At 42.1% G+C, this 27,980-nt stretch overlaps 1 protein-coding gene across 12 annotated transcripts in view; it reads left to right on the top strand.

The window, feature by feature from the left end:
* The first annotated feature begins 7,413 nt into the window (after positions 1 to 7,413).
* DLG1 (discs large MAGUK scaffold protein 1) overlaps positions 7,414 to 27,980 on the top strand; it is a 130,550-nt gene continuing 109,983 nt past the window's right edge. For 8 of the 12 annotated variants that reach the window (XM_085233220.1, XM_085233213.1, XM_085233216.1 and 5 more), the window contains exons 1-3: positions 7,414 to 7,756; positions 7,918 to 8,049; positions 21,306 to 21,472. In XM_085233220.1, coding sequence (XP_085089346.1) covers positions 7,738 to 7,756; positions 7,918 to 8,049; positions 21,306 to 21,472 — 318 coding nt within the window. In that variant the 5' untranslated portion in view covers positions 7,414 to 7,737. The remainder of the gene's footprint in view (positions 7,757 to 7,917; positions 8,050 to 21,305; positions 21,473 to 27,980) is intronic. The other 4 variants (XM_085233215.1, XM_085233214.1, XM_085233212.1 and 1 more) reach the window with 1 other exon arrangement.

Below are 27,980 nucleotides of genomic sequence, written 5' to 3'. Positions count from 1 at the left end.
TTTGGGGGTGTTGGTTATGTTGCATGGGGTTTTTTGGGGTTTTTTTTTTTTGTTTTTTTTTTTTGGTTTTGGGTGGGGGGGGTTCTTTTTTTTTTTTCGGTAGTTGGGGGGGGGTTAAAAGGGGGTGTTGGTTTGTTAGTTTGGAAATTTTGGGGTTGCCTTTCGTTTTTCTTACTCTAAGGGGAAACCCCGTAAGGGGAAACCTAAAGTTTAGGGGGGGGGTTATTTTTTTTTACGGTGGGAGCTCGTGTTGGAGGTTTGGGGGGGGGTTTTTGACGGGGGTTCCTTTAATTGTTTTGGGTTTGTTTTGGGGGGTTAAAAATAAATTCCTTTTGGTTAGGAGTGGCGGGGGGAAATTGTTGGGTGAAAAACAAGGGCGAAAACTTCCGTTTTTGGGTTTTTTGGGGTTTTGGAATTTTTTTCGGGGGAAAAATTTAAAACCGTGTTGGTTTTTGAAAAAAAGGGGCAGGGGGGTTTTTTGGTGGGAAGAAATTTTGGTTTTGTGGTGGGGGGTGTCGAAATTGTGGTTGTGCGGCGAGTTTCGGGTTTGGTGGGGGGGAGGGGGGAAAGGGGGGGTGTGGTTTGGGGGGGGTGGGAAAATAAAATTTTAAAGGGTGGGGGGGGGGGGGTCTTTTGGGTTTGTATTTGGGTGGGGTGCAGCTTTTTTACATGTTAGGGGGGCAAAAGGGGGCCGGGGGGGGGGGTCTAGTTGTTGGATTGTGGGGCCCTTTTTTGTTTGGTTTGTGGTTGTTTGGAAATTGTTTGTTAAAGGGACATAAGGTTGGGGGTTTTAAAAATTTGTGGATTTTGGTTTAATGAAACTTTGTTGGAACCCTTTTGCTTTTATGTTTTTTTTTCCTTTTTTGTTTTGGGTACCAGGGGAGGGGGGTTAGGGGGGGGGAGGTTTTAGCCATTTTATTTTTGGGGTTAGAGGGTGGGTGGGGGAAATTTTTAAATGTGTGGGGGTCCCGGGGGGGGGGTATTTTTTTAAATGGGGGGGGGAGAAAGGGGGGGAAAAAAAAATTTCTTTTTTTGGGGGTGAGGGAGTTGTTTTAAAATTTCCGGGGGGGTTAAAAATGGGAGGTTAAAAAGCGATGTTTTTTCCCTTTTTGCCCCGGTTGGGGACAGCAGGAAGTCCCCCAAAAGGGGGTGTGAGCCCGGGGGTGTTTGTTGGGTAACTGGTTTTGCGCCCCGTGGTTATCCCGGCCCTTTTGTGGGAAAAAGGGGGTGTTTTTTGCCAATGGAGAACTTTTTGGAGAGTGGGGGGGGTTGGGATTTAAAAAGTCAGGGGTTTTTGGCCCTTGTCCCCCCCGGGAAAAAGGTTTTTTTGGTTTTGGGGGGGGTTTTTTATAGGGTGAAAAAACCGGGGACAAAATACGTGGGGGACCCCTTTTATTGGGTTTTTTTAAATTTTGTTTTGGGGGTAAAACCCCTTTTCGAAAAACATGAGTTGGGTCCCGGATGCTTTATGGTGCCCCAGGGGGGGTTGGGGTGGGTTTGGGGGGTGGAAAATTTTTTGGTGAAGAGTTTGGATTAGGGAGTGCAGGAAAAATGTTTTGCTTTAAAAAATTTCCTTGAGAGGGGGGTGTGGGGAGATTTACTGGGGCTGTGAAAGGTTTTTGGGTTTTTCCGGCCCCCTGGGGGGGGGGAAGGGGTGGGGGTGGGGGGGAAGTTTTTGTGGGGGGGGTTCGAGTTGGGGGGGGTTTTGGGGGGCGGGGGGTTTGTTTTACTTTTCTTCTTTCACCCCCCCATTTAAAAAACCAATGTTTAAAAACGAATGCTTTGTTTAAATTAATTTTAATTTGGCGAGTGTTTTGTTTAGGGGGATTTTTGGGAGGGGGGGAGGTGTGGGGGGACGGGCAGCTTTTGGGAGGGTTGGGGGGGGGGGGGGGGTTTTAAAAAAGGGGTTTGGGGTTTAAGCTGGGGGTGGGTTTTGGGGGGTCTTTTGTTATGGGGTTTGTTGTTTGGGTTTCAGAAAGGGTAAATTAAACCGCCCGGGGGGTTTTTTTAAATTTTTTGAATTTTTTGGGTTTGGGGTTGCGGGGTAATGAAAACGGGGGAGGGAATAAAAACTGGGGGGTGCTAGGAATTTTTGGGGGTAACCAAAATGTTAAGGGAAAAAAGGTGGTAATCTGGGTTTTTGGGTAGCGGTTTGGGGTTTTCTTAAAGAGTTTTTGATGAGGTTTTTTCCGGAGTTTTCCCGAAAGTGTCTTTTTGGGCTCATAATTTTGGGGGAAAGGGGGTTTTGATGGGATGGTTTTTAACCCAAAAGGTTTTTTTTGGGGCAACCCAGTTTGGATCTGTGGAAGCATTTTTATAACTAAAAAACTTTTTTTTTTTTTTCTCCCGGTATTTTTTATTTTATTTTAAAATCTTTTTCTAAAATTTATCCGAAAAAAGAATTTGGGAGGAATGGGTTTGAGGAGGAGGTTTTTTTCCTTAAAAAATTTTTTTTTTTTTAAAGGGGGAATAAATTATTTTTTTTTTTTTAAAATTTTTTTTTATATTTCTTTAAAAAATTAAAAATTTTAGGTTTTTTTTTTCTTTTTAAAAAAAGTTAAATAAGGGGGATTTTTCCCGTTTTAAAAAAAATCAAAAAAAAAAAAATTTTACTCAAAATATTGGGGGGAAAAGGGAAAAAAATAAAAAAATTTTTTTTCTTTGTTTTTTCTTTTGTTTTTTTTGCCCCATGTTTGCACTTGCTTTGGTTTTTTAAAACAACGGACCTGGGTTGGGGTTTTATTTTCCCCAAACTGGCCCTTTATGTGTTTTGGGGTTGGAACCCTTTTGGGGGGGATGAAAGACTTAAAAAGGAAAAATCTTTAACCCGTACCAGGGGAGATGAAAGGGTGCCAGGGGAGGGGTTTGACATTTAAAAATTAAAAAATTTTCTTGTGTGATCAGGGTTTTTTGATAAATTTTTAATATGTGCTCCCCTTTTTCAAATTAAAAAATTTGGTAGGAATTTCTGTCCGAAAAAAACATTTTAAAAATTTGCCAAACCTGCCCCAAATAAAAAACCTTTCCCCCCTAGTTGGTGCCCCGCCTGTTACGAGGGGAGGGGCATTTTGGGGGTTGTGGACCCCAACCTTTTCAAGCAGGGGCCCCTCACAGGAAAGCCACAATTAAAATCCTTTTCCCCAACTTTAAAGGGGTGCTTATTTTTTTCATTGTGGTTCCCCCCTGGAGTAAAAATTTTTAAAAATTTCCACAAGATTCCCCATGGGTTTCCTTTTTTACCTTTTTATTCTTTTTTTTTTTTAAAAATTTTTACACTCACCCCTTTTTTCCCAAATTCTCCCTGGGGAAATGAAAAAAATTTCTGATAACAGACCCTGAGGGATGGAAAACCTTTAAATAATGTAAGAGTTAAACTGACTAGTTTTTACTGTAATTGCCAAATCCCTGGTCGGGGAAAAAATGCCAAACTAGATTTTTAACCACACTTATTAAAAGTGATCAGTCAAAAAAAAAAAAAACTGCGGCGCTTTTCACAGCAAAACGCCCCTGAGGGGGGTGTAAGCTTCTATTGACAGATTTATTTCTCAGGTTGGGTTTTCCCACAGGCTCTTTCCACACAGCACCCTCTGCTTCTTTTGACTCAGAAATTTAAAATGGGCAGGTTATAAAATGTTGTTTTTTTTTACATCAGGAAGTCAACTAAGAAGCTTTTAAGCTGATATTATATAACACAGTCCTGGTTACAGAAAGTGTGGAGGAAGATGATCTGGGTTGATGTGTGTTGTATTGGCAGTAATTGTTAAGGCTTATAACTAGTATTGTGTCATAGGCTTTTGTTTTTCCCCTTTTGTAGCGGTCCAGAAAGTTTTGGGGCTTTAGCAGTTTGGAACAGAATTTTACATGTTTATAGAAATTTCGGTTACACTATTCTATATGTTAGGCAAGAATAAACCCACTTTATTTTTAAATCTAAAAAGTGAAGTCACGTATTACTGCATTCCACATAGTTTTCTAGTTCTTGATGCTGATGGAATAACAAAACTCCATCTTTTGTAGGATGGTGAGTTGTCCCAACATTACTAGTAATGCTTTATTACAAGAGCGAGAGAAAGGGCAGATGACATTATACAAAAAGCACCAAATTCCCAATTTTGCAACAAATCAGGCAACTTTGGAGAACGCAACCAGTACACAGGCAGGAAACTTAAGATTGGAGAGGAAACAAAATCACCCCAAACCAAAAAAACACAATACAAAGCAACAGTTCTCTCTCATTTTCCTTGTAATCAGGAACATGCTTGTGTGCTGCTCATGCTCAGCTGGGCCCTTGAACCATAAGAACAACACATTGCTAGATCCTTGTGTTCAGGCGCCCATATAAACTGAGAGGCATTTCACTTATGAGGACAAACTTTGGACGTAGAGGTAACAACTTAAGAGCGTGAAGTTTGTATTACTGGGAAACGATCCTCTGTGTTCTATATTCTTCTCTACATTCCCTGGTTAAAATCAAAGAATCAAAGCTGTGTAAGATGACCTCATGAGAATTCTACTGAGTAGACTTAATTAAATAAGATGAAATTGTTTTTTATTAGAGCTTTGATTCTTAATAACTGGAATAATTTCAGGTCAAAGGGCGCTGGGAGCACAGTGTATTGATTACTGTAATTATCTATATCCTTCTGTGAGTGATAGGAAGCAAATTATATTACTCACCATAGAAAAGCTGATATGAGTGAGCTGGTACTTTGATAACTGAGTCTGTATGACAGCCACACAGCCACTAATGGCATGTTGCAATGAAAAGAATGGCTTGAATTGTTAGTAGCCTCATGGAAACTGGATGTATCCAGAAAGTTTTGCAGAAAGACACTTGCTACTATGGCATGCTTTTCTTTAAGCAGAACTCATCCAGAAGTTGTCTGTATCTTTTTAGCCCATGAAATTATGGGATCACAATTAAAAAAAAAAAAAAAAAAAAAAAAAAAAAAACTGCCCTGAAAAGCAGGAAGCTAAGGCTGCAGCCTATGATCCAATCTTACCAGGCACCAGAGAATCCAGATCAGCATAATGAATGAGCTAACTTCACTCAGGCTTTATTCCTTAACAGCCAGAGGAAATTAGGCTTCATTAGTTTCATTGCTTCCCCAGTTAGCTGTGAAACGTTGCGCTGACTTTGCAGGAGAAGTGAAGTGAAATCTCTCTGCAGCTGCAGGAGGTCTGCTGAGGTGTACTGCTGCCACAGCTCAGCACTGTGTACTGTATGGCAGCTGCTTTTAGGCTTAGGGCACTATGCAGATGACAAGCATAAGACTGAAAGGATCACTGTTACTGTTATTCTGTTTTCTCTTATTAGCAACCCTGATAAGAAAAGCTCTTTCCTTCCTCTTCAACAGCAGCAATTTTATTATTTTGCTGAAATGGCATATTGCAAGAATCGATACTAACCTTCTGTATGATTGTCCAACTTGATGCGAGTAAATGTCACCAGGGGACTGACCCAGAGTACCACACAGGCTGCTGGCAGCAGTGGCAAAAGAAAGGCTTTAGTGACAGGGACTGTCACACTCTAGGTCATATCTCTGGCCAGGAGGGCAACAATGGAGGCAGGAGGCTTCTTGGTGTAATTGTTCTGGAGTTCCTATGCTGAGGGTCATTCTGGACAAGAGCCAGGACTTGCTGTGCTCAGCATAATGCGACTTGTGCGTTCATCGCATCAGTCACAATTGCAGCACAAGCCTTTCTGTATGCTGCCTATAATGGTTTGTTTTAAATGATGTTGCTTGAACAGTGGCATAAATTATCCTTTGGTTATTGCCCCACTTCCTCCTGCTCTGTGTGAAGGGACAATTTCCTTAGGGCTGGAGCCCCAGCAAGAAGGCATGCAATTAAGTTCTACAACAGACCCTTGCTACAGTGTAGCTGTTTGGATTCATAGAATATCTTCTATACATGCTGGGATTTCCACACTGTATTTTAAAGTTTCATACCATGTACTCTGGTTCAACCATTTGGAATCAACAAATATCCCCTGGAACTGAAACAGCAGTGCTGGGACCAGCCCCACTTGGAAGTGCACTAGGGCCTACCTAATTGCTTCCTGACTCACTGATCCCTCATCCTGACCCTCCTTTGATCTTTCTTTTTTTTTTTTTTTTTTCCCTGGAGCATGAGTAGCAAGTGAGAAATGCATCTCAGGGTGTTACATGGGATTGTTCCTCTATCCCTACCACAATGACCTTACGTTATGGGATTATATCTTAACATTTAAAAAGCCTTCAAGCCCCGATTAAGAAAAAAAATGTTTCTTTATGGCAGTTTGTTTAATTGCAAGTTTTTACTCTTATTTTTGCTTTGTAATAAAAATTTTTATCAGTCAAAAAATCAACCTCGCTGTATGGATGTCTCCTTTCTGCTGGATAACTCTGGGCTGCTCTTCTCCTCGTGTACGTGTATTCCTCTGGCAACAAGGGGTATGTGGGCCCTTTTAGAGTACATGCAGTATTGTAAGCACTGCAAACAGATGAGGTCAATGATGGAAGCCAATGTCCCTCCTTACTTAACATGGTTTCATCTGAAGATATGTAGACCAGCACCAGTGAGTGCCAAACCCCTGAGGCTATGGAAATAGATAATGTTGGAAATGGGAATGTAATGTCAGTAACACAGAACGCGTGCTCTGTTTTCTTCACGGAGCTATGTGGACTGTTTCATGGCAGAAAACTGTGGGAGGAACTCCTGGTACAAACTGCACACCAAACACGGGGCTGGAGCAGAGCAGAGGTCTGTGCTGGGTCTGCTTCTGGCTCGGGCTGGGCTCCGACTTCCAGCTCTGCCTCCCGGACCCGGGCCGTGCACGCGGGTTTTCAAGCGCTTTAGTGAGAAATAAGTAACGGCCCCGCGAATCGCGCCGAGCCCCCACGTTAGCATCCTTTGCCCCGTTAGCGGCGCACAGAACGCTCAGCAGGGACTCTCCTTCCGCCCGGCGCTGGCTGCCCGCTCCGCTCTCGCGCCACGCAGCGCTCCGCCGCCGGAGAGCCGCACAGAGCCGCTCCCGCGGAGCCGCGGCCGAGCTCAGCCCGCCGCTGCCGCACGCGGCGCGCACGTGCGGTGCCGCTGAGGGGCGGCGCTCGGCACCGGGAGCCGCGCACCTGTGGCGGCGCGCGTGCCCCGAGAGCGGAGGAGCGGCCGCGACGGAGGAGCTGCGCCGCTACCGCCGGGCGGAGCGGTCCCCGTGGGCCACGAGGAAGCCGCCTCGGACGCCGGCGGGACAAAGCGGCGGCGGGGCCGAGGGGGGCCGGGCCGGGCGGCCGCGCACCGCCCCTTTAAGGCGGGCGCCGAGCGCTCACCTTGCCTCCTCCTCCCCCCCCGCCCCGCCGCCTAGGTACCGGCCCCGGGCCGCTCCGCGCGCTGATTGGGCGGCCGCCGGGCCCGGTCACGTGGGAGGGGGGGGGCGCGCTCCCCCCCAGCCTCCAGGCCGCCATTTTGGCTGGAAAGTTTGGAATTTCTGAGCGGCGAGAGCGGGAGGCGGCGGCGGCGCGCGCCCAGCCCCGCCCGGCCCGTAACAGCCGCCCCGCGCCCGGCCCGCCGCGTCCCCGAGCCGTCCCGCTCCCCGCGGCGGGAGCCCCGAGTGGAGCCGCCGGGAGGGTCGCTCGGTCGCTCGGCGGGGCGGTGGGTCGGGCGGGGCGGTCCCCCCGCGCCCGACCGGCAGGGGGTGCGCGCCGCCGCCGCCGCCCCGCGCCGGGTCGGGCTGAAAGTTTGCCGGGCGGAGCCGCCATGCCCGTCAGGAAGCAAGGTGAGCGCCGCGCACAGCCGGGCCGGGCGCGGTCCCGGCCGCGGACAAAGGAACGGGCGCGCCGCGCGGGGCGGTCCGCGGCGCGGGGGTGGTCGCGGTGGTCGCGGTGATCGCGGTCGCCCACCTGTGCCGCGCTCAGCGAGTCTCGTGTCCGCCCGCAGATACCCAGCGCGCCCTGCGCCTCCTGCAGGAGTACCGCTCCAAGCTGAGCCAGGCGGAGGACCGGCAGCTGCGGAACTCCATCGAGCGGGTCATCGGCATCTTTCAGAGCAACCTCTTCCAGGCGCTGATCGGTAAGCCGGGTTCTCGCGTGCTGCCGCCTGCGGTGTCGGTGAGGGGAGGCGGTTTGCTGTGTTGTCGGAGCCCTCGTGCCGCCGCGCTCGCACACGTGCTGTTCCGATCGGCCGGTTTCTGTCGCTTACTTTGTATGAGTTTTCTGCCCGGCCTGGAAGCGACCGGCGGTGCGACGTCTCTGTTCTGGGCTGGGCTGTGCTGTGTGTGCAGCCGGGTTTTTCACGTCTGTTTCTATGGATTTGAACAATTTATAGGGAATGTGTTCTAGTTGTGAGTCCGCGTGTAAGTGCATAACGAGTGAGCTGAAGCGGTTTTGCTCTTAATTAGAAGTTGGGCAGATCTCCCTGCTGAAGAATCCCTAAAAACGCTGCAAAGTGTGTGTGTCATGAGCAGAGTTAAAGTGAATGGAAGGAAACCTCTAACGTTGCAGGTGGCTGCACCAACTTTTTCTCTTTGCTTGTATAGTGAAATGCAGTGAAAACCTCACTAATTCCCAAGTTCAGAGTGCTTTTGGTGCTTTTTCTCTGAAACTGTTGGTGTAAATATTGCTGAAATCCTTCTGTGAAGCTTTGAATATCCTGTGCATCTCTTAGAAAACAAACAGAGCAAAATGAACAAGCAGATTGTAAACACAACTTGCAGAATCCTGACTTGGCAGTTTCTGTGGGTTTCTTCCTGATTGGTCGTCACTGCATGTGTGAGTAAAAACTTCTTCCAAGTTTCAGGTCCTTCCTTTTTAACAAAGTAACTTGCATCTAAACTGTGTTGTTAACATTGTAGACAGTATGGGTTTCAGCTGTGACTTTGCAGTTACACAGTTTGCAGCGTATGTAGCATATTTCACAGGTCCACGTCTTCATGGCGCTGTGTCTTCAAACTTGTGTTGTAGTGGAAACATCAGGAGGGGCAAAGCACTGCTGCATGTGAAAGTGCTTTCTCCTGGAGCATTTGTTTAATTTTCAGGTGGGTTTTTAGAAGTTGGTCATCTTATGGAACATCTCCTGTATGCGTTCCTGAAAGGTGGTTGTGCAAATAGGTCTGTTCCCATAGGACGCCTCCAGAAAGGGCTTACTTGCAGGAGCTCTGTGCATTGCAGTACTCAGTTGATGCTGAGCAGCTCCATGATGAGGATCTGTGTACCTCTGTGTGTGTTGTGTTGCTGAATGACATTGTTGAAGTTTTGTATTGGAAGCTGAATACTGTGGTTATGCTTCTTACTTTCACCTAGAAAACCTTGACATTAGTTATTAATTGAATGAGGTACGAGTCAGTGGCATGGAAATGGCCTTTGGTATTGTAACCTGCAAGACAGACTTTATTCTAAAAGCCATATCCGGAGCCAGCTTGTCTCTGTAACTTAGCACTTGGCAGTAGCATTCTTCTACTGGGGGCTACCGTGTGCCTGCTGGAGGGCTGCATGGCCTGTTTTCTGATCTATCAGAAGTTTCTGCTGTAGCCATGGGGTCTTTGCTTCTGTCCCGTTCAGCTGATCTCAGCATGCACAAATAGGTGTTGCGCTTTTTGAAAGCATCAATGTTAATTTTACATTTAATGGCTAACTGTGTGATTGCTTGTTAAGGAGCATGTGTTTGTGCTCCAAACTGTTTCTCTGAAACGTGATAGCAGAGAGTAACTTCCCAGCAACTGATGCTGTCAACTTCACTATTCTTCCCTTAACCTGCTCCTTTCCATAGAAATGAGTTGGAGAAGTACTTGCTCTTGGCAGGCTGCTCCTGGCTGTTGTGCTCCTGGCTGCACCTTTATACAGCGTGGCTACTGCTTTGTGCCCCCTGGGGAGGGGTCAGCGCCCTGCAGGGAGTAGGGGGCTGCCTGGAAAAGGTGCTGCATGAGAGATGGCTGCATTGGCTGGGAAGTCTTTGAGTCAGTTCCTCCTGTCCTCTTGCGGTGGAGATTTGGGAACAGCCTGGATGAAGCTGTGCTGCAGGTTGGGCTTACTTCGAATGCTGTGCTTGTCATCATCTCGCTGCCGATGTTCAGGTGTGACTTTTACAGGAGTTGTGATGTGTCTCCAACTTAAATATCCACAGCTGCACACTGACAGAAGCTTCCAAGCTCAACTGTGAATTTATTTTTCATGTAGGTGCTTATAGAAAGCTACTTCTAGTTTCTGCTGTTTTTAACAGTAGAAAAAAAGTAAAACAAAACCTCCAGTGAACACAAATGAAATTACTTTCATTCTACTTTTCTTTTTGCTTTTATTCTACCTGGTTGCTGCTGTATCTCCAGGACCCTCCTGTCTGTGGTAGGTAAGAATGTTTGTGATGGCTGCAGTCAGGATTTGCTGTCAAATTCATGCATCTTTTTTTAGTGTGGTTCTGAACTTGGCAATCAAATACTGTTCTTTCAAGCAAAAAATAGTCATTATTTTATGCACAGGAATGTATCTTCAAATCTGTAATGGAAGACATCAGTATTCTTTTCCAGGAATACTGAATATTTCATCTATTTATTTTAACAGGAAGGAATTAAGTGGTAGGTTCTTTGTGAATTTCAGTTTGGATACTGAAGGATAAGTGATATTCTCACATCTGAGAACCTTTTTTTTTCTCACATTATACTTTCCTTTAATTCCTCCAACAAATTTTAGTTCAGCAATCTTACAAACTTGACCCGCTTCTTAAATATAACAAAATGGTTTAAAATGACTTGAATTAGGGCAGTGACTGCTCAGCGTGAACCGTGTTACAAAACTGACATTAGCACATCAGTGTTATTTCTGTAAGTGAAATAACTGCAGTAATTTTAAATTAGTAACAATATCAGAAACCAAATGTCAGTGACCTTCCTTCAAAGAGTCTGAAAAAGCCAGTCTTTGGTTTTCTGTTCTGTAATGTGGTGTTCCCATTTTATTTGCTTCAGCCAGCCAAGTATAATGATGTCTGGTGCTTTAATTAAGTGGATACTAGCAGCCTTTAATTAAAATCAGCTTGAGAAATAGTGTTGTTTTTTAAGTAAAACTCCTGTTTTACTGTCTGAGGATCAAGTGCTACGTTTTCTACCTGTTGATTTCTTTCTTGCTAAAAATAGCTTGTTATTGATATCCTGATAATTGATACAGTGAGTTAGGTTATTAAGTGGCCACAGTGAGGCATCCGCGTAAGGAGGGATGGCATATGATTTCATTTCATTTTGGAGCAGAATTTGGTATTTATGTTGAAATAATCAGATAATACTTTCGCAGTTAAGTCCTTAGGGTTATTTAGCATTATTTTTATAACTATACATCTGGAGGCCTTTTTTGTTTTTGTTTTAATGATGAAGTTGACTGGGAGAAGCTGAACGTGATGAGTATCGTTCATGTGAGCCACCTAATTTATTTAACTTGGAGCCTTTCTGTGTGAAGATGTCTGGTGTGATTATGTGCTGAATATTCCTGACATTAAATATCTAGCGTGGGAAATCTTGTAGATAAAATGGAGTGGTTTCTGTAGCCTTTGCTGAACCAAGAAACTCTTATCCCAGTGAATGTGAGGGTGTTCTTAACCACGGTCTGGATTGATGGACACTATGAAATAGTGTTAGAAATACCACTGTTGTGTTTACACACCGGAGGAATAAGTCTCATCTCTGAAACGTGATGACAGCTGGTGGTTGCAGTAAGGTAAATGCCTCATTTGGGTTTATCTGATTGGGGCTGAAACTTCTAGGAATTTAAAGCATCCATAGCTCTGTCCACATTGCCTTTCTTGACTGGTTAAGGGAACGGTCTGATGTTTTAGGCTGATGTAGGTTCAGTGCTCCTCAAAGTTGGGACCATCTGGTGTGGTCTGACCGTGGGTGGTCCCACACTGAGTTCTCTGTGACTTTGGGGATGCCATTCTTGTTCTTTTACCTCCCTTTCAATTATTTAACTGGTGTGGAAATACTTTACTTACTAGCTAAATTCAAATCTGGTGCAATTAAAGCTGAAGCTTTTCTTCATAACTGAAACCAAAAGTACTTGCTCCTGGGGAAACTTCAGTATCAGCTTGTATTTCAGTGATATGGTTAGTTAATAGAACACAGGGCATGATGACACAGTCAACTTTTCAAACTTGCGCATGCCTGAGAGAGCTTTAGTGCTGGGTTTGTGCCACTGTGTAAGGCTGCTCTGTAGGTAAGGTGAGTAAGGCTGCTGGTGAGCTGCTTCCTGACTGAAGTGCAGCTGAGGCACTGCATAGGCTGGTTCAGGCTTAGCTGAAGAATATTTTCATTGCAGATCTGGGAATTCTTGACAGTAACTCAGGAATCTGGTTAGATAGTGAATAGTGCTTTTTTAATAGATGGAAGTTCAGGGAAAATTAAATCATCACTTATATTGGAGACCACTGAAATTGTAGATGCTAAATAGGGTATTTTTAGAATGGAATCTTAACCTTGCTGCATTTTTGTGATTTTTTTTCTTTTTCTTCCCCTCCCCCCCAGGGCTGGCTATCTCTTTGCTCCTAGCTGAGACTGAAACATCCATGGATGCAGTTCTTACAACTTGCAGGTGTTTATCTGCTGTCCAGAGCAGTCTCTTGAGGATGCGCTGCAGTTACTTAGTGCCTTCCTTAAACTTCAGGGCAAGGTGCTCTGTTTCAGCCTGATTGGACATAGAGTTACCTCTTCAGAAGTAGTTAAGGACTTGATTATCTGGATCTGGATTGAGAGAGTACAAAATGAAATTTGCTTTATGCCTGGAAGTGCGGAGCATGAACTCAGCTGTTACTGTACTTTTTCCACGTAGTTTGTAGTTGCCTAAGAACTCATTTTTTGGAAGAACTTCATGCTGTCCTTTTGAAGGAATGCAGTGATGAGGGAAACAGACTCTCATTGCTCCTCCTCCTTAAAGAACTGCCTGTCATTCTGTATGTATGCAATACAGCTTGAGCGTGTGGAAAGCTTTGGGGGTGTTGTGTAAGTACGTGCTGCCTGTATTCCTTCCCTTCTGATGTTTCAGTGCTTACTGTCCTGCGTGTGTTTGTGACAGTGCAATGGGATTAGGAGCTGCTTTTGGCAGCCCAAAATAGCACGGAGGACTAGTGTAAGTTGAGCAGTTAAGGGTGTGCAGAGAGAGTATTGTGGCAAAAGATTGTCCCTGTGGTTATCCCAACTGTGTATTCAGAATCGCTGCACTGTAGAACCTGTCAGTCACAGTATTACTCTGTTTGCTGAGCTAGCATCAGAAGGGGTTACTGACCAGCAAACTCCGTCAGTAAATTGGGTGTTTTTCTAGAGGCCGAGAAGAAAGCTGAACTTTAGAATTATTGCTACAGTTTCCAGGTTCTGGAAAAGTTTCTTCTGTCCAGTGCTGCAGCTGGAGTGCTGTGAGCCTGGTGATGTGGGGGCTCGTACTGGGCATCCTGTTGCCTGTGTTTTGGGAGATGGCATTTGCTTTGCAGGTGGGATGAATCATCCACGAGGCTCAAAATCTGACAGCTGCTGAGTTGTCTCCTTGCACAGATGGTTCCCTGAATCATAACTAGGCCGAACTTGGAGGGATTTTAAGATACTGTAGAGGGCTGACAGTAGAATAACCTCCTTAACTTTGTTTGTTCTCTAAGCTAAGGGAGGCTGTAGGGTTGTTTGGTGAAGCTTTTATGGAGATCTTGTTATGTGCAAGTATCTTCCCAACCGTGTTCTCAAAAAAAGTCAGTTGCTTTGGTTTGAGATTAAAAAGGCAGTTGATTTAGGAATGAGGAGGACTTGTGGACAAACGGTAAAAGTATTGAAAATTCGAATCCCAAGTTCAGAACCTTGTTTTAGAACTTGGCTGCAGGGAGTGTACAGGTGTTGCTTCTGGGGGAGATGCTGCCACTGTCAGTTACCTTCAAGTCTATTAGCTATTATTAGTGAAAGAGGAAAAGGCAGAGCTGTGCACCTGTGTGAAAGCTCAGTTCAGATGTTTGAGTGAGTGTATCTCCTATATCCCTCAATTGTTTTTTTTCCTCCCCAGAGTTCATTCCTTTGGAGGAAATCCTGGTCAGTTCTGTATTGGCCCATCCTACAATTAAAAGCTACTAATAGCTCTTCCTGTGTTAAGTTTCTATTAACCTGACAGTGGTAAATACATCCTTTTAAGAAAAAAGGCACAGTTACGTTGGTTGCTAATAGTTTGGAACTGCAGTTAAGTTATTTGGAGAGAATGGGTAATTGGGAGTTTGTTTTGGGTTTTTTTTTCTGGTTTGGGTTGATGAGTAAGTACACATGAGGTAATGTTAAATAGAAAAGAGTGTGGAGAACTGGAGGGCTTATGCCAGCTTTTAGCTGCGTGATGACCATTTTAAATTCTTAAAGTTTTTCCTACCTTAGTTTGGATATAATCCCTGTGGGATTCTTAAAGAAAACTGGAAAGAGACCATCTGAAGGTATGCTGAAGGAGCAATTGGAGAGCAAAGGGGAAAATGTGAACAGTTCGGAGGATGTAAGCTGACAGGCTGCTGAGGAGTTGGACTCACTGCAAACATCAGCCAGAGGAATAAGGGCAGAGAGCTGGATCTGAGGTTAGATGAGAGCAGTTTCAACTGAGTGCAAATTAAGTTGCATTTATGGTATTGAAGCAGAAAATAATACCTTCTGGAGTTTGAGGATTAGAAGTTAAGTGTGTGCAGGAGAGTTAAAGCTTTGGGCACAGCCACCAAAACAAGCAGAAGGGTTGAGGAAGAGGAGTTGGCTGCTGCAGCTCAAAGCCTGTAGAACAGAACGTGTGTGGTGGGAAAGCTGCACTACAACTTGTATTTTTCAAGATGTGGTAGTGCTTAGCAATAGTCAGCATGTGTTTAAAAACAAACAAACTCTGGAAAGGGCTTTACAGGGATTACCATGAGTCTGGTTTTCACTTTTTGTTGTATAAATATGAATGTTTCTCCTGGGGAGCTGGGGCTGAAGGATGAATACATAAAGAGAACACTCACCTGACTCTGGTTATTGGTTTGGCAAATGAATGTGAAGTTTCTGTTCACATTTTTATTTTCTTGTCAGTTATTAATAATTCATTTTTCAGGTCTTGCATTTGATTTACTTAGCTTGAGACATCAGATGAAGTTAGGATGCAGAATTGTGTCTCCCTTAGAATTAGCAGGAACTACCTTACACCTGAGGAATGAAAATCTGTAGGATTGGTGGACTCTTTTGCCTAATATGACAGTAATCATTACTCCACTCACATTTTGTCTATCCATTATGTAGGGCTGTTAAGCACTTGGCAGAAGCCATACGTCTCAAATAGCTCTGAACTGAAATAACATTTTGACCTTTGTTTTCCTTTCTGCTTGTTTTAAGTCCTAAGTTTTAGGTGCTTCAGCTGCTTTAGCAGGAAGCCCTAAGGTAAGGAAGACACCTTTATTTTTTTTCCCCCTAGGGAGGGGGATAGAGACCTTTGTAATTTATAATGGGATGACACATCTTCTTGGACAGCCTACATAGATGGTCAGACTATTAGCATACTTGTTTGTTTTTGAAGCATATATTTGGAATCTGCTGTACTTGGATGAATAAAGGTCTGATAAGAAGCAGGCCAACAGGAGATGATGGAGGAAATGTTCACATAGATGGATTTTCAGGTGGAATACTAAAGTGAAATACAAGTAAGTCAATCTGTCAAAGAATTCGTAAGCTCCTTGATCACTGCAAGCCTGAGGGACCATGACATTAAAATGCTATGTGCTATGAAATCTCTATGTTGTTGCTTTCTGACCTTCTTTGGCCAAAATGGGTTTGTTCTCTGCTTGATTGTCTGCTAGGAAGGAAATACTTCCTTGATGTCAGTGCAGAGTGGAACATACAAATGCTCGAGAACAGATTTCAAGGCTCTCATTCTTTTATGCTGCTTTGTTGAGACCTAGATTGAGTAGCTCATTAAATGCCTGTTTTGAGCTCCGAAGACTTGATTGTGAGCTTGTAGGAATGCTGAGTGTTAATGCTAGGCTGTAGGGTATTGCTGGCCATTTTCTAAATCTTAGTGGCTTGTGTTTTTGTAGTTGATGTAAGTCTCTCAATGACTGGGCAAACAGAAAAAGAAGTAGGAAACCAGACATGAGAGAAAATTATCAGTTATTACTTGGAAGGGAGGTTCAATAACTTCCAATTCATGCTTGGTTTTCTGTTACTCAAAGTGGTTATGACTGACCTTGAAAGTTGATGAACACTGAGACGACAATCTTCAGATGACCATTTGCTTATTCAGATTAATAAAGATAAGTTGCAGAAAGGCAAGTGAGACTGGGGATCTAAATAGCCTCTGAAAATCAGTGCAAATAAATCTGAAGGGATGCACAGCAGAGCAAACAAACCAAACTTACTGCTAGAAGCTCTGAGTTAACCATCACCCACTTGGAACTGATATGGCAACATAAAGAGCTCCATGAAAATGCCAGCTCAGGGTTCTCCAGCAGTTGAAGTCAAACCAAATCCTAGGCACGTTTAGGAAAGCAATTGAAGATAGACTGATACTGATTATTATGCCCACTGTAAAAATCCAGATTGTGCCCAGATCTCTCATACAATACAACGCTTTGGTCTCTTCCTTTTTTGTGGCCTTTGGAAGGATGGAATAGAAATAGAACAAGTTGGAGAAGTAACAACTTGGTGACAAGAGGTAGGAGGTGGCTCCTGCGGAGAGAACGGCAGAGAATGCAAGTTAGGACAGTGTAGCCTAAAAAAGATGTAGAGGGATGAATATAATGTCTGTAAAACTGGGGAGCATGTAGGAAGGTAATTAAAGGTGTACTGTAACTGGCATTAGGCAAGAGCTAAGTGGATTCAGATGAGTTGGATGCTGAGTATGCTGCCTGCTCCAGGGGGTGCTTTCAGTGCAGAATCACAGAATCACCAAGGTTGGAAAAGACCTTCAACATCATCCAGTCCAACCATCCACCTGTCACCAATAGTACTCACTAAACCATGGCCCTCAACACAAAATCCAAACGTTCCTTGAACACGTCCAGGGTCGGTGACTCCACCACCTCCCTGGGCAGCCCATCCCAGCGCCTGACTACTATTCCAGAGAAGTAGTATTTCTTAAGGTCCAGCCTAAATCTCCCCTGGCGCAGTTTGAAGCCATTCCCTCTACTTCTGTCATTATTTACACGAGAGAAGAGGCCGACCCCCAGCTCACTACGACCTTCTTCAGGTAGTTATAGAGAGCAATAAGGTCTCCCTTGAGCCTCCTCTTCTCCAGACTCAACAATCCCAGCTCCTTCAGCCACTCCCCATCAGTCCCCATCCAGACCCCTCACCAGCTTTGTTTGAAAAACAGAAACAGAAAACAAATATGCACTTGTTAAATAAACTGCTGTTTGTACACAGTGGTGTTAAGTATATTAAAATTGAATCTTCAAGTGGGTATATAATTAATATTGCAAATACAGATGTCATTAACTTGTGTGTATTGTGATAAGCTTACAGCTCTGTGCAGTGTATGGCATAAGGGCAACAGCTGGCTGTTTTACCTGCACAGTGTCCAGTGTAGTCTGTTGTAGTACTGTGTGTCAGTGTTTTAGTCCACAAAATGTTAAGCTTGTGTGGAATTTCCTGGTGTTTAGTTAAGGAAAACCACCTATAACCCACAAATGGCCAAAATGCTTAGAGGGTGAAAACGCAAAGCCTAAGAACAGTGAGTTACTGTGATCATTAAATGACTTTCTAATTTAAAAAAAAAAGAAAAAGCTCACCAAAAATAGCTCAACACATTTTTGGAAGTAGTAAATGCCTGTGATGTTTTGGCTCTCTCCCTCGTACCATAACATAAAAGGTTTGCTATTAGGATTTTTAAATAAAACCTGAAGAACAACAATAAATAAAGGATTCCGGCGAGTTGTCAGAAAGCCAAAAACATTGTAGTGGTTCTTGTGCTCCTGCCTGTAACGCGCTCAGTGAAGCCTGGAAACAAAACTGACTTTAAACTGTACGGTCACCACTAAAATGGTGAATTTTAGCACTTATTTTGTGTTGTGACATTTCTCTGAAAGCAGAGACCGGCCTCTTCTCAGGGAGAGTCTGCAGCTTCTGAGTACAGAGAATGTCTGTGGTTGCAAATATCTACTCTGCAGAACTTCCCTAAACTCACAGTTATGAAATCAGTGCTCAGCCAGTGCAGGGGGCTGCTGAGCTTTTGGGTGTCTTGATCCTTTAGCAGGAAAATTTTGAAGGCTGTTACTGGCTTGTTTTTGCATGTGCTGTCTGTGGATTTTTGTGAGTGTTTTAATGCTGAGATACTGTAATATTGTCAGATTGTTTCTAATCCTTGCTGTAGTGGTGCTGGCTGTTGTAGAACTTGGTCTGCAGGGCTGTTCCTTCATTTGTATGTGCATGCTGCTCTATGTAAGAGTTGAAGGAGGTATGAGGCATGCTATTAATTTTCTTGCATTTTGCCTGTTAGATCACTTCAGAGTAATTTCTACCTGCTTTCAAAAGAAAAGGGCGAACAGCTAATCCTTTTCTGAAAGCTTTATGAAAGCACACTTATCCCAAAAGCTTATGTTACAGCCCAGGTTTCCATCAATGCCCTAGAAAGAGAACTGTAAAGGTGAGCTGTCTGTTGAGGAACCTGGCAATTGAAGTCTCAGAAATGGGTGCTGACATCAGGCATACTACAGTTAAATTTTACCATAATCCAGTGTTATATATGGCTTAATTTTGGGATGTTTAGGCAGTTACCAATCCAATTATGATTTGGTATGTCATTGCAACATCCAGCTTTACTGTTTATCACTCGTTGGCTCTTTGGCTCTTCTGAAACCGTGCAGCTACTTGTGTCACTCAGCCTCACTGGATGTTTTCCTTCTCGTTACAAGTTGTGCTCACTTCTACTGGTCTGCAATCTCTGACTTGAATTTTCATTTTTTCTGTAATTTAGTTTTTGTCTTGTTTGATTTATAAGCACTCTTGGAAGTAATATGGAAGGGAATAAGACATGATAAGACATGAAAAAAACATAGCTGGAAGGGGGAACCTAATAATAAATGTAAGTTAAAAGTGAAGTGTATTTTGCTAGCTACAGTCTACAAGAACAAGGAAAACAGCAGAACTTTTCATTTTAAAAATGCATCTTCAAATTAAAATGACTTCATTGGCTATGTCAGGTGTGTTCACACAAGGAAATATCTTTGTGAGCTGACGCATAGCAGTAGGCCAAATAAAAATATTGAACAGCTTGGATTTAGTATTGCCTGAATTTCTGACTTCACGAATTACAAGCATCCAGCATTCGTTCCTTGTGCTCTTAGTGCACTGAGGTGCACAGACTGCCAGGCTGTGCTCAAAAGCGCTCACCGTCAGCATTCTGAATAGCCAGTGTAAATTGATGGTGGGATTTATTTAGTTTTTTAAGAAAAAGAATATTATTTTGTAGCCATTAAATTCCTAGGAACTTTTGTTACTTACTTGGAGCAAGTTCAGGATAAACAGAGACTAATCCTGATATTAGGTGGTGTATGTATGTCTGACATATCTTGGTAGTAAATATATGGTGTCCTTCAGAGATGGAGAAACAGTGTATGGGAAATAAGGTGCTTTCTGAAGCAAGTCATTCTGCAGTACACAAATGGCTACCTCAGCTGGCAGTGAGACTTAGAAGTACCAGAATCGAGAGTAGATGCCCTAGATTTCTGCTGTAAAACACTTGCACAAATAACCCCTTCCCATAAATAATGTAGCAGTCTTCATGTCCTGGTTGATGTGGATTGCTGCTACGGAATCAGCTCAAAACATTGCCTATTTTAATGTACAAAGCAGCATATTGGGGGGGAAAAATCTTTACTCAGTACACTTGATTGATGCATTAATGTTAATGCAGCTATGGGAGCTAATGTAAAGGACAGAGATTCAAATTGCCTTTAAATCTGAGGTTGGTTTGCTCTTGTATATCTAGGTCACTTAATGTCTTCTGTAGCCCTTGCTTTCTTCCAGTCAGCAGTGCAAAGAGCAAGTGTAACTTTAAAAATTAATGTAAGCAGTTGGTAGGAATTTCTCTTGCTAAGAGAGAAGCTACAAATGGAATTTGAGGATTAGAGTTTTCTGAACATGAAAAGAGCAGGAGCGCAATGTCTGTAGGAAAACCTGTGTGTGGAACACCAACAAAACAGTAAGAAGTCTCTCATTTATGTGGTGTTTTTCTTGTGGTGCTGCTCCATCTGTAAAGGAATTTGGTTATTGTGCCTCTTTTAGTGTCTCTGGGCAGCTGCTGGAAAGCAACAAGATTCTGCAGATGAGAACCCTCCTTGCTCTTTGCTGGGTCCTATTTCCTGCTTGGACGAACCTTGTCAGAAGTGCTTGTCTTCTGTGAAGCTGTTGTAATGAAAAACATAAATTGTAATTTCTGTGTAGTGGCTTTTCTGCTTCCAAGAAAAGAGTAAAAGCTTTATAAGTTCTTTGTTCCCCTGTCCTTCCCTTAGCATAAACTCTTTAGACTTAAGTTGAATTTTAGATTTAAATGTATTTAATGTGAATGATTACTGTAGTGATAGCAAGTTTTGGGTACTTAAATTTCCCTAGAAAGACCCTTGATCCTTGATCCTTCCTTTTTTTTGCTTTTCATTTTTAATTAATGCTTCATGCAGTGGATAGGATGTCAATAGAAAATAAAAACAAAAGCTAATGCTGCCAGATTCTTTTTCCCCTGAAGTTTCCAGCTGAATCTTCATAAATAACAAAATTTACTTATTAGTTCATAAATAAGACTTAGAATTCATACTAATTCATACCATTCAGTTTTCGTCCTATTTCTGTTGAGTCATCAGCTGTTTATTTATTTGTTTTTGTTCTGTATAACTTGATCAATTTCATTTTTCTTAACTCCTTTTAACTTTCTTGGCGCTGATTTCATCGATAGACTTGTATTTCTGTGGTCATTTAATTTAAGTACATACCACAGGAAGAGACCTTCTAATATTGCCCTTGAATAAGGGTTTCAGGTGACCAAAGGCTGCATTCCCTCAGGTTAGGCATAGCATCAGCTGAAGCATAGATACCCATCCCTTCTGCTGTTCCACTGAAGTTATTTCACATGTTTCTGCTGTTTCTGCTGCAGCCTGTGCTTCTGGTAGCACTGCTGCCAGTGACCAAAGCCTGAAGTGAGTGGGGACACACATTCTGAGATACAAGGCATTGTGTATCCTGTGGGAAGGTTCAAGTGATCTTAATGATAGGGCTTCATCTGTGATGTGTATATCCAGTAGCAGGTATCTAATTTGTTTTGCAGGATGAGAATGCTTGTTAAACTCAAAATATCATCAGAACTATGGAACCCAACTTCACAATTTTTTTGTGTCTCTAGATATTCAAGAATTTTATGAAGTGACCTTACTCGACAATCCAAAATGCATTGATCATTCTCAGCCATCTGAACCAATACAGCCTGTGAACACCTGGGACTTCTCCAGCCTTCCAAGCACAACAGTGACATCAGAAACACTGCCAAGCAGCCTTAGCCCAAGTGTAGAGGTATGTTGTCTCTGCTGTTTTTTTTTTTTTTAACCATTGAAATGTTAGGTAACAGATGTGTTCATTTTACTTAATGTGTTTAATTTTTTTTCATTAAATGTGCCATGAAGCGACTGTTAAGTGGTGAGAAAATGGAGCAGGGAAGTAAATGCGTGATAGGGTGTATTTTCAATAAGCCAGGATCTCCATCCCTCAGATTTAGTAGTAATGTTACTTGCATTTTTTTGTGTAAGTCTTGTTTGTATGTCCTCAAAGAGGTGAACTCTGTTTCAGGTGTGCCTTAAATACAGACAGTATTGCAGAAAGCGTGTGAGCTTCTCAGTGGTTGAAGGTAGCAAGCTAAAATGACTTGTTTTTATTAAATAGCAATAGAGCTCAGGAAGAGCAGTGAACAGACCTGCTGAGGGAGTAGTGCTGTGTCTTGTAGGGCACCTCAGGGGTGTGGGTGTGTGTGCCACCCAGAAAGATGAAGTCCTCAGGATGCCTTACGAGTGAACCTGAGCAATTCTAACAGCTTCTGATAAAGGAAGTCGACTTAGTTACAGAACATGAAGGAGTATGTTGTGCTAGTGAGTTTATGCAGTAAAAACAGATTAAAAATACCCACCCCAGAAGTGTTCGTGCTTATTGAAGCTCTTCTAAAATTTGTACTATTGAAACTATTATGGAATCTGTCAAATTCTGTAGAGGAAATCTGGATTGTTGAATCTTGTCAGAGTTTGGAAGATGTCTAATTGGGAAGAGACCAACTTTTTAGCGTAGCCAGGGATAAATGTTATATATTGCTAAGAATCATTGTTACAATCTCTTTGCATCAAGAAACTGCACAACATTGGTGTACTGTGTTTTTGTCAGGATTGCAGGTAATCAAATATCTCAAAGATTAGAAGTTGAACTTTCAATGTAGCAATGAATTATTTTCCTTTGATTTTTGTGAATATTGACTTTTAGACTGGGAAACATGAAATCACTTGTCTCTGAGGCATTAGTTGTATAGAGTGAGCCACTGCTGTAGTTGCTTTAATGAAAATCATATTTAAGAGCTATCGCCTATGGAAAAAATCCATAGTGATGTTGGATATATGGGAAATAATATGGAAAAAGCTGTGTTACCTGTAGGCCTGACTCAAGAAGTGCTAAACATAGTTATTAGTGAAGTATCTCAGCTGAGCTCTTTGCTAGGTGAAGCAACTGTTTCTCCTGTGCAGTACAGTGGTAGTGGTGTATAATTACAACAACTAACCTGATACAATGTGGATCACTTTGTTATTCTTTTAAGTGTCCCAGATTTGGACATTTGTGACAAAGCCGCCTGTCTTCCTCCAGACCTCAATGTCTCAGGTGTCCTATGGAAGGCAAACAAACGTCTGACCTTCAGTATATGAACTGGATCTTGCATTGACTTCCACTATTTAAAAGCAAGGTTGTACATATTGGTGTGGATGTTAATTAATGCAAAACCAAACTAAGCTTCTCTCAGTCTTTGTCACACACAGCAAAGCTGACCTGACTTTATTAGAATACTGCTAATTAGGAGTGCTATTTTCCCACATTGTGGTTGGATAGATGGAGAGTTTTGAAGTGTGGAATTTCAGTATTAATTTCATTTGCGTTTTTTGTATTTTGTATGCCTCTTATTTTTTTTTTTTGAAAGATAAGCTATATATAACAGTTGTTATAGTAAACGTGGTTGTACTTATTTTCAGTCTTAATTTTCTTCTTTGCTGACTGTTTTTTCTTAATACCTTTCCCTCCATATTTTGAAATTAAAAATCCAAACCCTACCTCCAACCAGGCAAACAAAGAGAAACAGGGGGAATTCTTAAATATGGGCACCTGCTATGTGTAGTAATAAAAGTTAACATTTTTAATCTGTAAAATTTGATGCATTTTGCTTTCAATAATATGCTTTTTTCCTTGGAACTTTTTTTTTATTATAAATCTGGTTTTAATCAATGTAAAGGTGTAGTGAGCCTCTAATACTGCTACAGCATGTGTGACACCTAATGATTTGTTTTGTTCACTGAAACTTATTAGAGACCAGAGGGAACCTGAGTTTAGCATGCCCATTTGATTCATTGGCAACTTCTAAACAGAAATGGTCACTTTTCAGACTTGCAATTCTGCTGCCCAAATGAATGGTAGCTCATTAACCAGACCAATGTACCAGATGCACTTGGAAGTTATTTTAGGTGGCAGGACAAGAGTGGATGAGATTGGGACAGTTTTTATTACTTGCAGATTGATGTTCTTGAATGCCATGCCTTAAATCACACTTCTTTTGCCTTAGTGATATGTTTCTGCTGTAGTTACTCTGGAGCAACTGGGTTTTCTTCCCGCTGACACTTGCTCTATGTGAAAGTTGCTTGAGAGTGGGAATAGAATGCTTTCCTGAAGTGAATGAGGATTGTATTACAAGAACTTTCTATGCAGCTGACTTTGGAAGTGACTTTTTAGCAATGTGTGCTTGTATATACATGGAGTAGTGGTATGCAAGTTTAGCTTGCCTAAGGGCTTTTAATGGAACGTAACAGAGTTCTTTGGCTTTACTACTTCTGGATCAAAGCAGTAGATTTTGTAATTCCCATAGATACTGTATTAGAGGAAGTTAGAGCTACAGACTGCGGTTTTCCTGCTCGCAGCAATCTGGTTTCCTTTCTGTGCTTTCTGACAGCTTTATTTGTTTTAGCTTTCAGTACAAAAAGATGATGGGACCAAAAAAAAAAAAAAAAAAAAAAAAAAATTCAAGGCAGTGATAAGCGGGACAGGAATGTTAATCCCTGCAGCGCTAAGGACCAGTAGAAGGTGTATCTCGTTTCAATTGGAAAAGGTTAATCTATCAGGTGCGTTAAATACTGAGCTTGGGTGCGTTGGTAATGTAGGTTAAGGAGTGTAAAGCTGGCTTTCCGTGCTGGTCGTGGGTGAGGGTCTGTGCTGCTGAGCGCTCGTAGAGCCGCGATCTGCAGTGCCATCTGCAGGTGGGACGCTTCGTGCCTGGGAAGTACGCGGTGAAACTTGAATCTCTGGTGGTCTGCCTTCACCTAATTGAGGAGTTTATTGCTAAGGAGACACTTTTTTTTTTTTCTTTTTTTTCTTTTTCCTTTAACTCGGTGAGGTACTGGTTGGTTTAATTCAAGCCGAATAGCAAATGCTTGTTAATTTCTCTGGTGTAAAAGTAGCCCCAACTTCATCTTAGAAGCTGGGAGGGGGAGAAAAAAGTTACCCCATCTGAAAGTAAACATTTTGGCTTAGGTGGTGGAACTTGATCCAGAACATTTACTTTTACAGCTAGGCTAACAGATCTCAGTGTTTAGTGAATAATGGTGGCTGATCTGTGGTTTTCCCTGTTCAAACATATGGGGATGTGCAGATAGAATCAGGCATGTAGGGAGTATCTGGCTTAGTATCTTCTAAGTCCTTGCCAAGTTCTTTTCTCTTGTGATAGAAAGAAAGCAGAAGAGGAAATAATGAAGGAAAAGAGCTGAAATTACAGACCTGTTAGCTAAGTGTCCAACCAAGGCAAGGTAGAAATGAAACTTTAATTGTCTTGCAATCGTGGAATCATCCAGTCTCACTAATGGAAAATGTTAGATTGCTAAGGGTTAATGAAAACACAGATTATAAAAGCTCTCTGGGCAATCTGTTCCAATACTAGACTATCCTGACAGGGAAAAAGATTTTTTTTTTTTTTTACTTCTTGATATCTCTTTCAGTTGATTTCTGCTTCCTAATTTCCTCGTGCAGATGCTCTTGCCCCTGTTGTCTTTCAGGTATTGGAAGACTTCTTTTAGGTCATACTGAAACTTTTTCTCAAAGCTAAATCAGGAGCAGTGTCCTCATCCTCTATGGAGTAACCCTTCCAGCCCCTCACTGTATTGATGGCCCACTGCACAACTTGCTTCAGGTTATCTACATCTTTCTCATGCTAGGGGGCCACAAGCTGAATGCAGTATTCCAGGTGTATTAATAGAAGTGCCAAGCAAAGTGGAATGGTAACACATTTAGATACTGTTAGCTGACTTTGCTATTTAAGCTACCGCAGGCTCAGGCTGAGCGTGCTCAAAATCCATACAGAGAAAGATAATGTGAATATTTTGATAAGAGATGGAATTAAACTAACTTAATTTTCTTGTACAGCATGAGAATTAGTTGTGCCTACAAAGCGAGCAGTGATGTCTTAACTTTTCAAAGATTTTTTTTGATAGCTCTATGCAACATCTTAAGATGAGATAACGTTGTGTGGAGAAGGAACTTGAGGTATATTTTCCAGGGGGATGAAGAAAACTGCTCATTTAATGGATAGTCTGTAGTTTGTATTCATACTGGAAATGTGTGTCAAATGGTTAATCAGAATCTGAGAGGAAATCCCTGGAAGCATTACCTGCCTTCCTAGTGTATGGTGTTAAAGATGCTGTGCTTCCGTTTCTCTGTTGCAGTAGGCTTTGTTGACTGCAGTATCTTCATCGGGCCTTGGCAAACGCAGTCAGTTGTACCTGTCCCAAAAGCAGGTGCTTCCTGGAGAAATCTAGGCCTATCATGGTGATCATCTTCAAATATGTCCTCAGAATTTGTACAGACTCATTGCTGGCTACCTTGATGGCGTGCTGTGTCTGATAGTTCTGCAAACTGTTGTACTGTTGCTTTATGCTTGTGTTGCATATGCTTGTGTATTGCCTGGTATGTTTTACAGCTACTTTTACTGCAGAAATAGCATGCTTGTTTTATTTGGGCATCTGATAGTGTAGATTCTGAGGTCTTGCAGTGAGTGTATAGTATATAGTCTGAGGAGCCTCATTGCTTTCTCCATGCCAACTTAGTGGGAGGGAAATGACATTTGGCTTGCTATTATTTTCCTTCAATTCTTAAAATCTAGACAGTTTGTACAAACAAGAGAGTGGAATTCAGTTCAGGATGCATACGCAAGCAGTGAATTTCTACTATTTCTAAAATTTTACCTTTAATTGTTGTTGTTGTTTTTTTTTTTTAACTTGTAATAATAATATTGTGCACCAGGTTCTAAGGTTAGCTGGCTTAGGCTGCAGCACCTTAAAATGTTAATGCTTTCTTTGCTAAAGGAGCTGAGATAATGCTTGCAGTGATGCTACTGCTTGATCTTTGCCGGGTCTTTGAAATCTCTTCAGATCTGCTGAAGTTGAGGAACTGATGTACTATCAAAAAGCTTAGTGAGCCTGCTTCTCTGGTTATACCTGTGACAGCTGTATGTTACACAAGTTTTCTCAAAGAATTGGAAAGCAAATTAGCATTTAAATAACCATATGTGCTTTTATAACTTGTTGGTGGATGAAACTATTTGCAAAATCAGTGTTTTTCCAAAGCATTATTTAAATTTTTGTGATTTATTCATTGTATGGTTTATATATGCATGGGTTTTCCTTTAATTATCTGGTGATGTATCTGGTAGATAGAGAATTTCATGCTGGAAAAAGAATGGATCCATGAAGAAAAAAAAAAAAGGGACTGCTATGTACAACCTGAAAGAATTGGTAGGTAATTCAACATGAGAAAATCCCATCTCTTCCCTTTGTATTACTCAGATGAGTATCATGCTTTGTTTTTTTTCAGTGTTAATGGCACAGGTAGCAGTGAATGGAACTGGGTAGAACAGATGTTGGTGATTGCTACTGGTGTGACATAGAACTGACAGAACAAATGTTTATTTTTCAGTAGATATGAATATGTGAACAGATTGTGGTGCTGTTTACAATTTCAGTGAAATAATAATGATCTTACTGTCTAAGAAATGCTTACTGGCTACACACAAGTGTCTTATTCTTTGTGTTAAAAATAGAGCTTTTCTTGCATGTCATGATGTTGATTCAGGTTTTTGGTGTACTTCAGGATCTTTCTGTTGCTCCTCACATCACATTTTAAAGTAAAGAAGTTTCCAAGTTAATGTATTATGTTGTTTATCCTTCAGTTCTGTGTTTTTTTTTTGTTTGTTTGTTTTTTTTTACATGGTTATTTTTCTTAAACAACCCTGTCATTCTGAGCTCCAAGGTGTAACATGTGCTTGGTCATTCAGGGAGTTCTGAAATTTGTCTCCAAGAAGCTATGTTCTTGTTTCTTCTGAAAATGCTAAGCCTCAGGAAAGCTTGACTCATGTTTTCAAATTTGTTTGTTTGATGAGCAGGATTTCCAACGAAAAGCATGCAGATACTATGTTTTTGGACTGGAAACTGCTGGTTTATGTACTCTCTTTGAGAGCTTATCCATCTGTGTATTGGATTTATGAAAATGTGCACTGGTATTTGTTACAAAATGTCTTGCTTTGCCACTACAGTACGTGTGATTGGTATCTTTCCATTGTGTGTGGACTTGCCCCACAATGGCATCCATTTACTGATAAATAATTTTTCATCCATTTGAAACCTCAACCAAGCAATGCCTCTTCATGCTCTCTGAATTGCTCTCTTTAGCACAGTTCATATGAATAGTGGATCTAAACAGTTTGGTGCCTTTTGTGACAAGGTTTATCGGCCACTGGTCT

Source organism: Meleagris gallopavo, chromosome 11, assembly GCF_905368555.1.
Source record: "Meleagris gallopavo chromosome 11, MGAL_WU_HG_1.1, whole genome shotgun sequence".
Lineage (NCBI taxonomy): Eukaryota > Metazoa > Chordata > Aves > Galliformes > Phasianidae > Meleagris > Meleagris gallopavo.
Note: the sequence above shows the minus strand (reverse complement) of the source record. Positions and strands in the feature narration are given on the sequence as shown.